Raw genomic sequence first — 14,979 nt, forward strand, 5'->3', positions numbered from 1 at the left:
GGAAACTGAACAACTCTCTACTCAATGACCACTGGGTCAAGGAAGAAAAAATAAATTAAAGAATTTTAGAGTTCAATGGAAATTAATGTACAACATGTCCAAACTTATGGGACACAATGAAAGCCATTGTAAAAGGAAAGTTCATAGCACTAAGTGCCTTCATAAAGAACTTGGAAAGAGCTCATACTAATAACTTAACAGCACACTTGATATCTCTAGAACAAAAAGAAGCAGACACACCCAGGAGGAATAGACAACAGAAGGTAAACTCAGGGCTGAAATCAATAAAAATAGGAACAAAGAATCAATGAAACAAAAGTTGGTTGCTTGACAAAATCAACAAGATAGATAAACCCTTACCCAAACAAACTAAAAGGCTGAGAGATAGCATCCAAATAAACAAAATTTAAAAATCCAAAGAATCATTAGCTCTTACTCCAAAAACCTGTACTCCACAATATTGAAATATCTAAAAGATAGTTTTCTTGATATATACCACTTACCAATTGCCTAAGTTAAATCAAGATCAGATAAATAATCTAAATAGACCTATAAACCCTAAGAAAATAGAAGCAGTCATTGAAAGTCTCACAACCAAAAACAGTCCAAGGCTAGATGGTTTTAGTGCAGAATTCTACCAGACTTTCAAAGAAGAGCTAATACTAATACTCCTCAAACTATTCTGCAAAATAGAAACAGAAAAAGCATTCCCAAATTTATTTTATGAAGCTACAGTCACCCTGATACCTAAACCACAGAATGACCCAATAAAATAATGTCAAGCAAATTTCCCTCATGAATATTGATGCAAAAATACTTAATAAAATACAAACCAAATATAAGAACACATTTTTAAAAAGATCATCTACCATGATCAAATAGGCTTCATTCCAGAGATTCAAAGATGGTTCAACATATGAAAATCTGTCAATGTAATTCACCATATAAACAAACTGGGGGGAACGTATGATTATCTCATTAGATGCTGGGAAAAGCCTTTGACAAAATTCAACAGCCCTTCACGATAATAGTCTTAGATTAGAGATACAAGGAACATACTTAAATATAATAAAGGCAATGTACAACAAGCCAATAGCAACATCAAATTAAATGGAGTAAAAACTCAAAGCAATTCCACTAAAATCATGGTTAAGGCTGCCTATTCTCTCCATATCAGTAAGACAAGCAAAGGAGATCAAGGGATAGAAATAAAACAGGAAGAAATAAAAGTATCTTTATTTGCAGATTATATGACAGTATACATAAGTAACCCCTCAAAATTTTACCAGCTGATAAACACCTTCAACAAAATGGCTGGACATAAAATTAACTTTTAAAAATCAGTATCCCTCCTTTATACAGGTGATAAATGAGCTGAGAAAGAAATTATGGAAACAACGCCCTTCACTATAGCCACAAATATACAAAATATCTTGGTGTAACTCTAACCAAGCAAGTAAAAAAGCCTGTATGGCAAGAACTTCAAGTTTTTGAAGAAAGAAATTGAAGATATCAAAAGATGAAAAGATCTTCCATGTTCATGGATCAGTAGGATTAATATAGTAAAAATGGTCATCTACCAAAAGCAATCTACATATTTAATGTAATTGCTTTCAAAATTCTAACACAATTCTCTACTGACATTGAAAGAACAATGGTCAACTCCATATGGAAAAACAAAAAACTTGGGATAGCTAAAACTATTCTATACAAAAAAAAGAACTTCTGGAGGCATCACCATCCCTTATTTCAAGCTGTACTACAGGGCAATAGTAATAAAAACCACATGATACTGCATAGAAACAGACAGGTTGATCAATAGAATCAAATCAAAGATCCAAAAGTAAATCTACACGCCAATGGACACTAGATTTTTTACAAAGAAGGCAAAATTATACAACGGAAAAAAGAAAGCATCTCTTCCACAGATGGTGCTGGCCTAATTAGATGTCTACATGTAGAAGAATGCAAATAGATCCATATCTATCACCCTGCACAAAACTCACGTCCAAGTGGATCAAAGACCTCAATATAAAACCAGATACTCTAAGCCTGGTAGAAAATGGGGAATAGACTTGAACACATTGGCACAAGAGACAACTTCCTTAACAAAACACCTAAAGCTCTGGCACTAAGATCAACAATTAACAAATGGGATCTCATGAAACTGAAAAGCTTCCGGAAGGCAAAGAATATCATCAAAGGAAAAAATGGCAGCCTAAAGAATGGGGAAAGATATTCACCAACCCCGCATCCATCAGAGAACTGATATCCAAAAGATATAAAGAACTCAATAAATTAGATGTCAACAAACCAAATAATCCACTTTACAAATGGGGTACAGATCTAAACAGAGAATCCTCTACAGAAGAATCTCTAATGGCTAAGATGCACTTAAAGAAATGTTCGACTTCGTTGGCCATCATGGAAATACAAATCAAAACAACTCTGAGATTCCATCTCACACCCACCAGTATGGCTAAGATCAAAAACTCAAGCAACAGCTCACACTGGCAAGGAGGTGGATCAAGGGGAATACTCATCCATTGATGGTGGGAGCACAAACTTGTACAGCCACATTGGAAATCAATTTGGTGGCTTCTCATAAGACTGGGAATCATTCTACCTCAAGACCCAGATATACCACTCCTGGGCATATACCCAAAGGATGCTCCACCATTCCACAAGGACACTTGCTCAACTATGTTGGTAGCAGCTTTATTCATAATAGCCAGAAACTGGAAACAATCTAGATGTCTCCTAAGCAAAGAATGGATAAAGAAAATATGGTACATTTACACAGTGGAGTACTATTAAGCTATTAAAGACAAAAACATCATGAACTTTGCAGGCAAATGGATGGAACTAGCAAAACTCATCCTGAGTGAGGTAACCCAGGCCCAGAAAGACAAACATGTTATATACTCAGTTATAAGTAGATATTAGCCATAAAGTAAAGGATAACCATGCTACAACCCACAGACCCAAAGAAACTAAGTAGCAAGGGGAGCTTAAAGAGGGGGGACACGTGAATCTCACTGAGATCAGGGTGGAGTGGCGGGGGGGGGGCTGGACCAGTGTGGGGGGAGGATGGGAACAGGAAGGATCAGGTGGGAGAAGGACGGAGGGAGAAAGTATTGGGAGAGACAACTGGAATGGGATGAGAGAGGCTTCTCTGGAATAAGCTAGAAACTGAGGACAATGGAAACCCCCCAAAATCTATGGAGATGACCCTAGCTAAGACTCCTAGCAGTGGGAGATATGGAGCCTGAACCAGCCATCTCCTATAATAGCAAGACGTCCAATGGAGGGCTTGCAACATCAACCCAGCCACAAAACCTTCAACCAACAGTATGCTCTGCCTGCAAGATGTGCAGGGGTAAAGATGAAGCAGAAATTGAGGGAGTGGCCAACCAATGCCTTGTCCAGTTTGAGTCTTATACCATGAGAGGGATCCCACCCCTGATACTGTTATTCTATTATTTTACAGACAGGTGCCTGGCATAACCATCATCAAAGAGGCTTCACCCAGCAACTGATGCAAACAGAAGCAGAGACCCACAACCGAACATTAGGTGGAGCTTAGAGAATCCTGCAGAAGAGGGAAAGGAAGGATTTTAGGAGCCAGAGGAGTAAAAGATGCCACCAGAAAACCCACAGAATCAACTCACCTGGCCTTATATGGACTCACAGAGATTGACTCTCCAAACAGAGAACAATCATGGGACTGACCTAGGCCCTCTGCACAAGTGTAACCATTGGGTACCTTGGTCGTCATGCAGGACTCCTAACAGTAGGAACGGGGTCTATCTCTGACTGTATTACCACCTGCCTTTGGGACCCTTTCCACACACTGGGCTGCCTGGTCTAGCTTTTATAGGAGAAGATGGTTCCTAATCTTACTGCAATTTGATATGTCAAGGCTGGTTAATATCCATGGGAGGTCTCCCCTTTTCTGAAGAGAAAGGGGGGAGAAGTGGATGAGGGAGAAGTGGGGGGAGGACTGTTAGGAGAGGAAGGACGGACAACTAGAGTCATGGTATAAGTTAATTAATTAAAGACTAATACCATACAATTCACTCTATGTACAATCTGAAATACTCCACCTCATAATATCAGAGAATAAAATAATGGTTTACAGGGGCTAGAAAAGTAGGGGAGTGAGAAATGGAATTGTTTTCTTGGTGAGTATTAAGTTAACATTAGATAAAAGGAATAAAATATGTTACTCTGTTATATTATAGTGTAATAACAACTAGTAATACTACATTGTATGTTTCAAAGTATCTAGAAGAAAGAAAGGATTTTGGATGCTCCACCATATTGAAACGATAAATGTTTGAGACGAGGAATACGTTCATCATCTGGTGTTCTGTAACCAACCATTTCTTGCCAAATGAAATACTTCTTGCATTAGGTTATTGTGTAATTCAGATGTTGACTTATGTACCCCGATATCTGGTTGCAATCCTTGTTCTGAGAATTTCCTATCTCAATGCTATGTAAACACTGCTCCCTAATTGTACCTTAATATGCTAATAAAGCCAATTGCTGAGCAGGAGAAAGAACATGGATGGGCTTCCTGCCAGACAGGAGAGGAGGAGGTAGAGGAGAAAGTAGGGGATTCATCCATGGGAAAGGTCATAAGACATCAGGAAGGAGCGGGAACAGAGAAAGCTACAAAGTGCAAGTATCTCTGAAATGTACCCTAGGAGGGAACCAGGTTAGTTTAGAGGATTAAGAATAGAGTAATAACTGCTCAGTTATTGTGTTATGAAGCTTATTATTAAAAAATATAAAAGAGTCTCAATTATTTGTGTGATAGCTGAGTTAAGTGAGAAACAAACACAGTTTTATAAAAATGACTTTAACATTTTGGCGCCCAACATGGAGCGCCACCTGTAGGCTTAGACTTTTTTTTTAACCTACTTTATTTGGGGTTCCTCAATACCTCTACCTCCCTTTCAACCCACCAACCCTAGGTAGGAGACAAAGAAGGTTAGTAGGGACAGGGGATGTAGATCATTTTACACTCAGTTCCTTGGGGGCTGTTCCACTCTTCATTGTGAGGATTTCATCCGTTAAGATAAACAGCAAATAGCAACAGCAAAAACAGCAGCAGGAACAACAGCAGGGACCGCCAGCAGCCTCGTCAAAGTTCTCTCCAGAACATTTCTTTCTAGGAGTGTCTTGAAGCCAAGTGACATGAAGCAATGAGAGGCCAAGCAATGCAAAGTAATGCAAAGGACTCTCTCTCTCCATTTTGCGGGTCCTATGTATAACCCTCCCAGAGTCCACACAGGATGTTTCCCAGCTGGCAAAACCCACACTCCTGCACAAGCCAGTCCCCAGCTGAAAAACATCACATGCCCTCACGCGAGGCAATTTCACATCCCACACTTGAAATCAAGACAAAAACATCTTTATATCTACTACAGGATGAGGGAAATTAATACAATTTACACGACTAAGGAAGCTCAAAAAAAAAACTACAAGTTTCACAAGACCCCTCCCTGAAGCTATATAAGCAGTAACAATTGCTACAGAGAGGAGACCGTGAACAGCCTTGCAAGATGGGCTAAGAGTTACAGGAACACATCTTTGGAGAGTTATTGCCCATGCTGGGGTGAGCTCTGGTGCTACACATGCCTTTGAGCCACCTGTGCACCTGTAAGTAACCTCGGTAAACTCAATGGTTCACCCTGCTTGACTTCCATGGAACCATCTGTTTGGCCTGTAACTGGTGTCACACACATCTAAAGAGGTTGGACAATTGTTCACATCTTCCCCGGAAGAGTCACACACTGCCTTGATTTGAACAACATTCGATGTAAATATGAAATAAAAAGAAAACCTTAAAGTGGTTTTTAAAGCCTTTACAAATGAGTGGCTAATATTTAGTTAGCACTCAGCAAGGTAAAGAGCCATTACCACAGGTAGGCCAGAAGGAACAAGTAAGGAATTATGGAACTTTGCCTGTTTGGAGAGTGTCGCCTGACAAGTTTCCATTGACAGGCAGAATAACCCCAACAAGAAGAGAGCCTGAGAAATACACTTTAACCTCATCCTCACCTGACTTCTAGTCTGCCTCCAACTGGCCAAACTCACCTGTAAGCCAGAGGTCAAAAGACTTGAACTGGGGTTGGAGAGATGGCTCTGGGGTTAAAAGCACTGGCTGCTCTTCCAGAGGTCCTGAGTTCAATTCCCAGCAACCACATGGTGGCTCACAACCATCTATTATGAGATCTGGTGCCCTCTTCTGGTGTTCAGGTGTACATGCAGATACAACATTATATACATAATAAATAAAATCTTTAATTAAAAAAAAAAAAGACTTGAACTGTCCCTACAGATTATCCCAAGGCACAGAGTCAAATACCAAGTAAATGATGGATCTGGAAGAGCAGATGGGAAGGCTCCAGCCTGATTTACAGTTTCATAGAAAAGGAATGAAGAGAGAGAAGGAGGGACTTTAAAGAAAAAAATGTCAGGGACGTGGGGCAGTGGTAAGAAAAAGGCAATAGCTCATGGGAGAAGCTGCTGGGTCAAGAGGCAAACAGGAACATATCCATAAGTTTCCAACCAAATTTATTCCAAATGAAAACTTTAAACACCCGCCTTCTTTCACAATGTTTAAGTAAGTGTTCCTTATATGACCTGGACCCCGAGTACATGTTAAGGCCCTTCATCTACATATTTCCCATCATGCTCTCTGTTTTCCACTTGAGGACCTCAGCCCCAGTCTCTAAACCATGCTGTCTCTTCACAGTTTAGGGGAGCAGCCAGCCACCACAATGTTCTCCCCAGTGATGTAGCTGGCATCTGAAGAGCACAGGAAGGATACAAGCCCAGCACATTCTTCTGGCTTCCCTAACCTGAAGGAAAGAAGAGATGAGGTCACAGAAAACACTGATTAGCTCTGACCTGGGCTTCTGCAGTCCAGGAGAGGTGCCTAGCATTCGCCAGCCTCAGTGGGAGGTAAATGCCCTCCTGCCCCTCAACCCAGGACTCCAAAAGAAAGCAACAAGCAGAACGGCAAAAGAAATAAGGTCTTTTTCATATTGGAAGGCAATTTTCCCTCAGAAAAGGATACAGAGCACCAACACCCCCAAGCCCGACCTACCGCTGCAATCCATAGATTTTATTCAGGTCAGACAGTATGTTCGGCATTGTTTTCTCCTAGAGAGAGATTTGAGAACCACCAGTGTCAGGCAGAGGACTGGTGATATGGTTAGGTGAAAATAGCATCAAGGCTGACCCACACCTCTGTGGAGGATAGGATGAACAAGAGAGAGACCCCCAATCCTCTGCAGAAAAGTAAGGAGCTGCTGCAAAGATTGGCCCTGGGATGGGGCTCTCACTGCATGTCCAGGCTCCGTGGGCCTCCATTCGGGTGGAATGGCCTACGGAGAAGGCCTACGGAGAGAGGATGAAGTAGGAGGGCAGGGATTGAGGTCACAAGGCATTTGTCATTCTCACCGGTTGGCTAAAGTCAGTCCTGATAACCCCTGGCACCAGGCAGTTTACTCTGATGCCTTTTGGAGCCAGCTCCACAGCCAGAGACTTGCAGAGGCCCAACAGAGCTGTCTTGCTGGTGTTGTAGACGCCCAGCTTCTGAGATGCAAAGGAGACAGCCAATCAGTGTAATAGGAAGGGATCTTCCCAGAGCAAAGGCCTCTTATGGGCTGCAGACTACAAACATGTGCCTGACAGAGTGTCCCCTTGTGTCTCCCCACCCCCACAGTAGTGATCAGGGGGTCAGGTCCTCATCTACGTCGTCAAGTTGCTGTCACTTGTATCGGAGCTGAACACAGTGAAAGCTGCACTGTCCTTTGGAACAGTCGGTGAGAAAATTCAAATTAGGAGATGCAGGGTCCTTCCCTGGCAGGGACACAAACTGATATTGCTTACAGACAAATGGCAGATTTTTGCCCCTTGAGGGCAAAATGAGGTAATGATGTCTGATCTGGAGTGTTCACAGTGCCGTCCTGGAGGTCTGTAGTTTACTTCTCTTATCTAGGATCAACCATCCGTTCTCCCCCCATCCCACTGTGAGGGCTCACAAGAAATCAAAGCAGCTGGCCCTCACCCCGCTTACCAGAGGGTGGCCACACTCACCGGGATTGGTAGATAAGCCACTCCAGAGGACACCAGGACAACAGAGCCTCCCCTTGAGGAGAAAGGGATAGAGAGTGAAGGTAGAGGGTTGCTCAATTAAAAGAGACAGGAAACTGTGCTTTCGTGTGAAGAGAAAGCCAGCTCACAGTCAAAGTGTAAACAGCTCCCTGCTGAGTCTGGGCAGAGCACGGAGAGGGGTATGGAAGAATTGGGCTATGAAGGACCCAGGGGGGGTCAGAAACCCCACAAGGAGACCACCAAGGCTGGTGGATCAGGACTCAGGGGACCTGCACAAACTGTTGCACCAATGAAGGTCAATGCATGCAGTAAACCTAGACCACCTGTTCAGATCTAGCCAATTCAAACCTAGCTCATTCTCCACAGTTGTGGGGAGAGCGGGGACTGCCTCCAACATGAACTCTAGAACTTCTGATTTGATCACTTCCCCTTGGCGTGGAGACCATGTGGGCACACAGAGGAAGGGGAAAGCAAGTTATGCATATGAGACCTGATAGGCTGTGATCATATCATGGGGGGAGGAGGGCCCCTTCTGTCAGAGGTCGAGGGGAGGAGAATAGGATGGAAGAGGGAGGGAAGGTGAGAATGGAAAGATACAAGTGAGAGGGATAACAATTGGGATATAATCTGAATAAATTATAATAAGAAAGAAAATGTTAATAAGCTAAGCAACTATCTAGAACTTTGAGACACTAGACATCAAAATTAATGGACATTAAAGTCACTGTAACTCAGAAAGTACAGTCAGAATGGTGTCCCTTAGACAGGGACCCCAAACTGAGGTAGTGCACCCAGGAGGCAACACTCAAGTAATGGTCATGTGCTACAGGTACCACTGTGGAAGTCTCAGCCTTGGCCACCCCTGTGTAGCCATGGCATACACAGAAGGACCAGGCTGCGTAGCAGGTCAGCGTAAGGGCCCATGGTGCCTCTGTCCAGGAGAGGAACAGGCGAGATGGCCTAGTAAGGAGGCAAGAGATGGAGACCCCAGACTGATGACTCTGGACCTGTTGTCACTTCAGCTGTCACAAGAAGCAAAGTCCCTAAACTCCCTGAGATGAAAGGTCCTTTGAGGATCTGGAAGGTAATCCTTGTTCTCACACCAGGAAACATTTCTCTCCATTATAGTGTCACATCCTTGGGGAAAACATCAGGTCCAAAACCAAAACTTGTCCTATAACACACAGTCCCTGTCTCTCTGTCTCTCTCTGTCTCTCTGTCTCTCTCTGTCTCTATCTCTGTATCTCTGTCTCTGTCTCTGTCTCTGTCTGTCTGTGTCTGTCTGTCTGTCTGTCTGTCTGTCTGTCTCTCTCTCTCTCTCTCTCTCACACACACACACACACACACACACACACACACACTACATCTTCAACTACCTGGGCCGCTACCCAAGTATTTCCTGTGGGTAAAAATTAACACACGTGACCCCCACCAACTCCCCACATGCACTCACCCCCTCTTCTCCATGTGGGGCAGCAACTGGCTCAGCAGCAGAGCTGGAGACTTCACATTGACATTCAGGACCTGAAATCTCAAATAATACAGAAGTTGATCCGGGAGCCACCTTTGTCTGGGGACCACACAGGAACGAAGCTCCATGAATATGCAGGACACGGAGACACGGAGTCCTTGACTACGTGTCATGGCCGGAGCTTGTCTGAGGACACACGTGCTTCTGAGGCCCCTGAGCTCCCTGGGCCTCAGAGAATTACCACACTCTGTGGCTTAAGGGTCTTCTTGTTGTCAGCTCCCAGACAACCTCCACTACTGCAAAGGCACAGGGAAACCAAGGAGAGGAACTTGGCTATGAATGACTGACTGAGAGGAGGAGCGTGGATGAGGGACGAGGATGCTGTGCTTGATACCTAGTCTACCTCAGGAAGTGTCTAGGACCAGGTTGGCGTTGCTCATTCATGTATTTGCTGTTTGGGATAATATTTTGGCTGGGTTAGATTGGATTAAGCATTTTTACGGTGCTGGGATGCATAACCCTGGTCGTCTTTAAAATAAATAAATAAATAAAAGAACTGGAAAAGCCTGAATGTGGTTGAACCGTGAGGTGAAGGAACTGGAAGGTGGACCAAGAAGGCCATGGAGCATGAGAACCACAGAGGGGAAACTGGGCAAAGTCTACCAGGAGAAAATGCAGGGGTGCCCAAGGGAAGAAGGTGCACAGAAGGGAACGGTGCACTCAGATCTCGGGCCCGTTCCTCGCTTCCAGGAACAGAAGGCAGCTCACACATCACTATCATGCCTGGGCTCTTCAGGATAACAGAATGGGGAGCTGCAGACACAGTAGGAGTTCGCTGAGTACCCAGGAACAGAAGGGGGCTCACACATGACTATCATGGCTGGGCTCTTCGGGATAACAGGATGAGGAGCTGCGGACACAGCAGGAGCTCGCTGAGTACCCAGCGGCTTCTAGCTGAGATGGCAGAACCCTGGGAGAGTCCCATCTGTCAACTAGATCTGTGGACAGTTCAGGTGTCCCTCTGAGCTCCCAGAGAGGCTCCTCAGAACAGCCTGAATAAAGGGTCCACAGAGGCGCCAGCAAATCAGGCTGTGACAGCTTTGTCAGCCTGAACCAGGGGGGTCTCTACCATGGACAGACTCCAAAAAATCTTTTTCTTGCATCTCAGGACTTAGTAGCAGTGGCTAGCTGCTACTTAGAACGGACACTGAGGCTACAGGAGCATGGTAGAGGCTGGGCATGGCCAGCACCTGTTGACTTTAACTCTGAGAATTCTGACTCAGTTAAGCCTCAACTTCACCCACCAAAGCCAATGCTGCAGCTCTATGGGAGCTCAGGTGTGGAACGTGCGCATGCGTTCTCGCAGCCTCGAGTACACCATATAGGGCGTGTAAAGCACTCTCCTCACCTTGTCCCAGATCTGTTCACTGGCTCCCAGGGTGCTTCCCACCAAAGGATTGACTCCTGCTACACACACCAGGAAGTCAACGCCCCCAGAGTGCTTCACGGCCTGCAGAGGGAATGATCAGGCATTGCCGGTGGTGAAGGGATGGAGTACGAACGCGCGAAAGACCGGGAGAAAACCACTGCGGTGTTTCGAATCTGAAATGTCCCCACACACAGGCTTATAGTTTGAATCTTTGTCCCCAGCTGGTTGGGGGGTGGGGGGCTGTGGATCTTTAGGAGGTGGGGGCTAGCTGGCGAAGGTCACTGGCAGCAGTCCTTTGAAAGTTAGACCAGACCCGCAGTACCCGCCACACTTGCTGCTTTCCCGGTCGGCTGATAGGAACAGACTTGGCCACACACTTCCACCCTCACCCGTGCCTTCCCCACCAGAAGCCACAAACCAAAGTAAGCCTTTATTTAAGTTGCTTCTGCCAGGTATCGTGACCGCAGCAACCAAAGCAGTGACTAACTGGCCGTCCTGGGGCGTGTGCCAGGCCAGAGACGGATGCTGGCACAGACTGGCTGCCTCCTTGGATGCCTATAGTTTCTACCCTGCAAGACATCTGATTGGTTCTCGGGCCCCACCTTTCCAGACCTTTGCTCCATGGGGGTGCCCCCTTTCAGCTCTTCCGTGTCTAGCTAATTTCTTCTCTGCTCCTGTCTCTGGTCTGGAAGGATCCTTCATGGTCTGCTACAGCACCTGTCCGGTCCCGCGTTCTCTCAGATCCCACCTCACAACTCACTTCTTCCGGGGTGGTTACAGCAGCGGGAGCTTATCCTGAAGCTCCTGTTGCAGAGGCTAGTCTAATGGACAAGCAACACAGTCCGTGTGGGGCCAGGGCTACACTGCTCAGACTTTATTGTGGCGACAGATCACTCGGGGCAACTCCGGTCCCTGTGAAGGTCTAGGTAACCACTCAGCACAGCTGGTCCTTCTTGTCAGGAAATCGTTTAGTCACATCTCACGACCCTGAGAATGTGAGAGTGGCCTCATTTACAGACCCAGAGACCCCAAATCCCTGAGGCCAAGGCTAGACCTGTGTCTTTCCGTCTGCTCCCCCCCACTCCCCCCCCCACCATGGCTCCTTACTGTGGTCACAAGGTGCTGGCGGTCCTCAGCCTTTCCCACATGGCACACTGTGCCAGCCACACTCAGCCCCTCCCCCTGCAGCGTGGCCACTGTGCGGTCCACATTCTGCTGTTTCCGGCTGCTGACGACCACGTGGGCCCCGTCCTGGGCCAGACGCCGGGCGATGGCGAAGCCAATCCTGTGGGCGGAAGAGGAGATGGTGGTGATGGTTTCAGACCTCTCAGTCTTGATCCCAGGCAGACCGTGATGACCATGTTGCCCAAGAGTGGCTTCGAAGCCTTCAGTGGCAGGCAAGAGTGTGTCCATGGCTGACCTTGGCAACATCTCCTGGTAACGGGCCAGCCAGATACTTCTGTTCACTCACCCTTTTGTAGAGCCAGTGACCACAGCCACTTTATCGGCCAGGGTACGGTTCTCATCCGCCCTTTTGCTGAACGTTTTCGCTGACAGAGGAACTAATGAGCACAGATAGCCCCTGAAGGCCTGTGGGATCGACCTCAACATGGCCGCCATTGGAGAAAGACCTGTGAAGGTAATTGTAATTATGGTGGAATGCTTCAGGACCTTGCACCCTCCAGGTTCCCCATGAAGTCTCTGATGGTTGTTCCACCATCCCTCAAAGTTTCCAGAAAAGTCCAGAACCCTCTATTTTTTTTTTCTATAACCGAGGCTCAAGGCAGGCTACTCCCATAATGGACCACCAGCACAGTATGTAGCCAGGCATAGCGCTGGGCCTTGGGTAGTTGCCTCAGAAATACTTTCCTGACCTGTTTCCATACCTCCAGTAAGGAAAACCACTTACAATGTGCTTCTTAGAATCACCTTTGGATTAAAAAAAAAATATATATATATATATATATTTATTTATTTATTTATTTTTATGTATATGAGTGCTCTATCTGCATGTATGCCTGCACACCAAAAGAGGGCATCAGATCTCACTATAGATGGTTGTGAGCCACCGTGTGGTTGCTGGGAATTGAACTCCAGACCTCTGGAAAAGCAGACAGTGCCATCTCTCCAGCCCTGGACTTCTTACATATGTCTTTTTATCTGAGCATTAAACTTTTCATTTCCTTTGGCGATTGAACCCCCAAATGTTCAGTTAGGTATGTTAGGTATGTGCTCTGGGCTATTTCCCAAGCCGGTAAGCACTGAGCTTTGTTTCTCCTCAGCATGTTCAGTTTTCAACCATTCCCTTACCTGTTATGATCTTCCCTTCCCTTGGGTTCCTTCCCAAGGCAACAGCAGTAACCCCTTTGTCAGAGATACTTAACTTACCCACACATCTGATGAGCAAGTTGCTTCCCTCAACACAGGACTCCCACTGAACTGTACAGAAGGCCTAGCAGACTAAAGTCACTGCTTTACTGTTCTGAACTCTTCACCAGGCCTCTTTCCCTACGTCCTCCTGACCCACATTCAGACCTCCCAGACACTTCTGCCCAAAGAGCCCACGTCACCTTGTCACTTTAACAGCATCAGCCGTTCGTCTCAAATCCTGCCCCACCACACTTAACCTTCACTGTCTGTTTTGAGAAGTGCCTGCCTCTGGCATCTGGGAGCTCACCTGTGGATATTGCTATGAAGATGTTTCCAGAGAGGGTTCCCAGGAGGGAGGTGCCCTGAATGAGATCCCGGACTGAATAAACAGAGGAAAAAGAGGGAGGCGGGTGAGCGCCAGCACTGTCCCTCTGCTTCCTGATGTACTGACTGCCCGTCTCCCCCCACCCCTGCCAGGTGCCATGGCGAGCTGTGTCCCTTCTTAAGCTAGGAGCTAAAACGAATCCTTGCTCCAGCACACAACTTCCGTCGTGTCTGCTGTCACAGTATGGAGAGGGGTGATGAGTGTATTCCCTTGTCACGGAAGGAGAAGAAACAATCATTCTGTGGTCTGCTTTCCGTGAGACGCACGCTTCAGGGCACTCGTAGCTGCCTAGGAGGCAGTCATGGGAAGCAATGTTACAATTGGAGCAGATGAGATGAAAGAGAAAACAGCCTAAGAAAGGCAGGTGACTGTGGACGTGCCCTAGAACGCTATGGCCCTGCTACAGCTCCGCTCTGCTAAAGAACTCTGAGCCACGGGTTCAAACGTCAGCGGGAATCCGAGGAAACTGATGGCTTAGGTTGTAAATCAATGATAGTATAAATGCCCCCTCTGGCCCCAGTAAATAAATAGTTATAAATACCCCCTCTGGCCCCAGAAAGTCAAAATTGTAATCATCCCTCATATGCCTTGTTTTCATCTTGATTTAGTTCTTCCTATATTTTCTGGCTGGTCTTCCAGTCTTTACGTACATAACAAGGCCATGCAAACACAACAGCCTAGTACAGAAAGCTAGCAGAGTCATAAGTCTCTAAAAGTAGACAAGATCACATCTGTTCTGGGAGGGTTTCAGGGGGGAGGCTTTAAGCCACCACTCACTTTTTATCAAAATCTTTGAGTTTTAAAGCAAGTTAATGTTAGGGAATGAGTTGTGTCATCTTACAAATTGTGTCATGACTTTACCCTCCTTGAGCCTTGGGGTGTCACCATGCTTGGAGATAAAGCCACCGAAGAGATGATCACGTCGAAATAATGTTGTAGGAGTAGATGCTGAAATGATCTGCATGGCTGAGGAGTAGGGGAAATTTAGTTACACCGAAAGGACAGCAGAGATGTGTATAGACCACAGGAAGGCAGTGACAAGATGGCCATGTGTGTGAGCCATAGTGAGATGTCAGGAGACACCAAACCTGCCAGGACTTTGTGGATTTACAGTTGTCTGCGGTTCAAACCATCTGGCCTTGTCACCAAGTCCTAGTAAACTAATGTAAGAAAGAAAGAAAAAGAAAC

At 45.8% G+C, this 14,979-nt stretch overlaps 1 protein-coding gene across 1 annotated transcript; it reads right to left on the reverse strand.

Annotated features, from left to right (window-relative positions):
• Nucleotides 1–6,619: 6,619 nt before the first annotated feature.
• On the reverse strand, nucleotides 6,620–12,669 carry LOC311589152 (dehydrogenase/reductase SDR family member 2, mitochondrial-like). Its single transcript, XM_084767432.1, has 8 exons — nucleotides 12,508–12,669; nucleotides 12,144–12,321; nucleotides 11,016–11,117; nucleotides 9,590–9,660; nucleotides 8,119–8,170; nucleotides 7,480–7,614; nucleotides 7,124–7,179; nucleotides 6,620–6,875 (listed from the first exon to the last, which is right to left on the reverse strand). Exons 1-8 carry the CDS (start codon nucleotides 12,654–12,656, stop codon nucleotides 6,764–6,766), a joined length of 855 nt encoding a protein of 284 aa, XP_084623558.1. The 5' UTR covers nucleotides 12,657–12,669; the 3' UTR covers nucleotides 6,620–6,763.
• Nucleotides 12,670–14,979: the final 2,310 nt, after the last annotated feature.

Source organism: Acomys minous (assembly GCF_964271855.1).
Source record: "Acomys minous genome assembly, chromosome: 18".
Classification (NCBI taxonomy): domain Eukaryota; kingdom Metazoa; phylum Chordata; class Mammalia; order Rodentia; family Muridae; genus Acomys; species Acomys minous.

Excerpts from the sequence above, each read along its gene's own strand:
- LOC311589152 (XM_084767432.1), bottom strand. The coding sequence starts at position 12,656 with ATGGCGGCCATGTTGAGGTCGATCCCACAGGCCTTCAGGGGCTATCTG. Across the intron at positions 7,615-8,118 it reads TGGCTTATCTACCAATCCCG|AAGCTGGGCGTCTACAACAC; the intron begins GTGAGTGTGGCC and ends TTTGCATCTCAG. Across the intron at positions 7,180-7,479 it reads GGACTGACTTTAGCCAACCG|GAGAAAACAATGCCGAACAT; the intron begins GTGAGAATGACA and ends ATCTCTCTCTAG.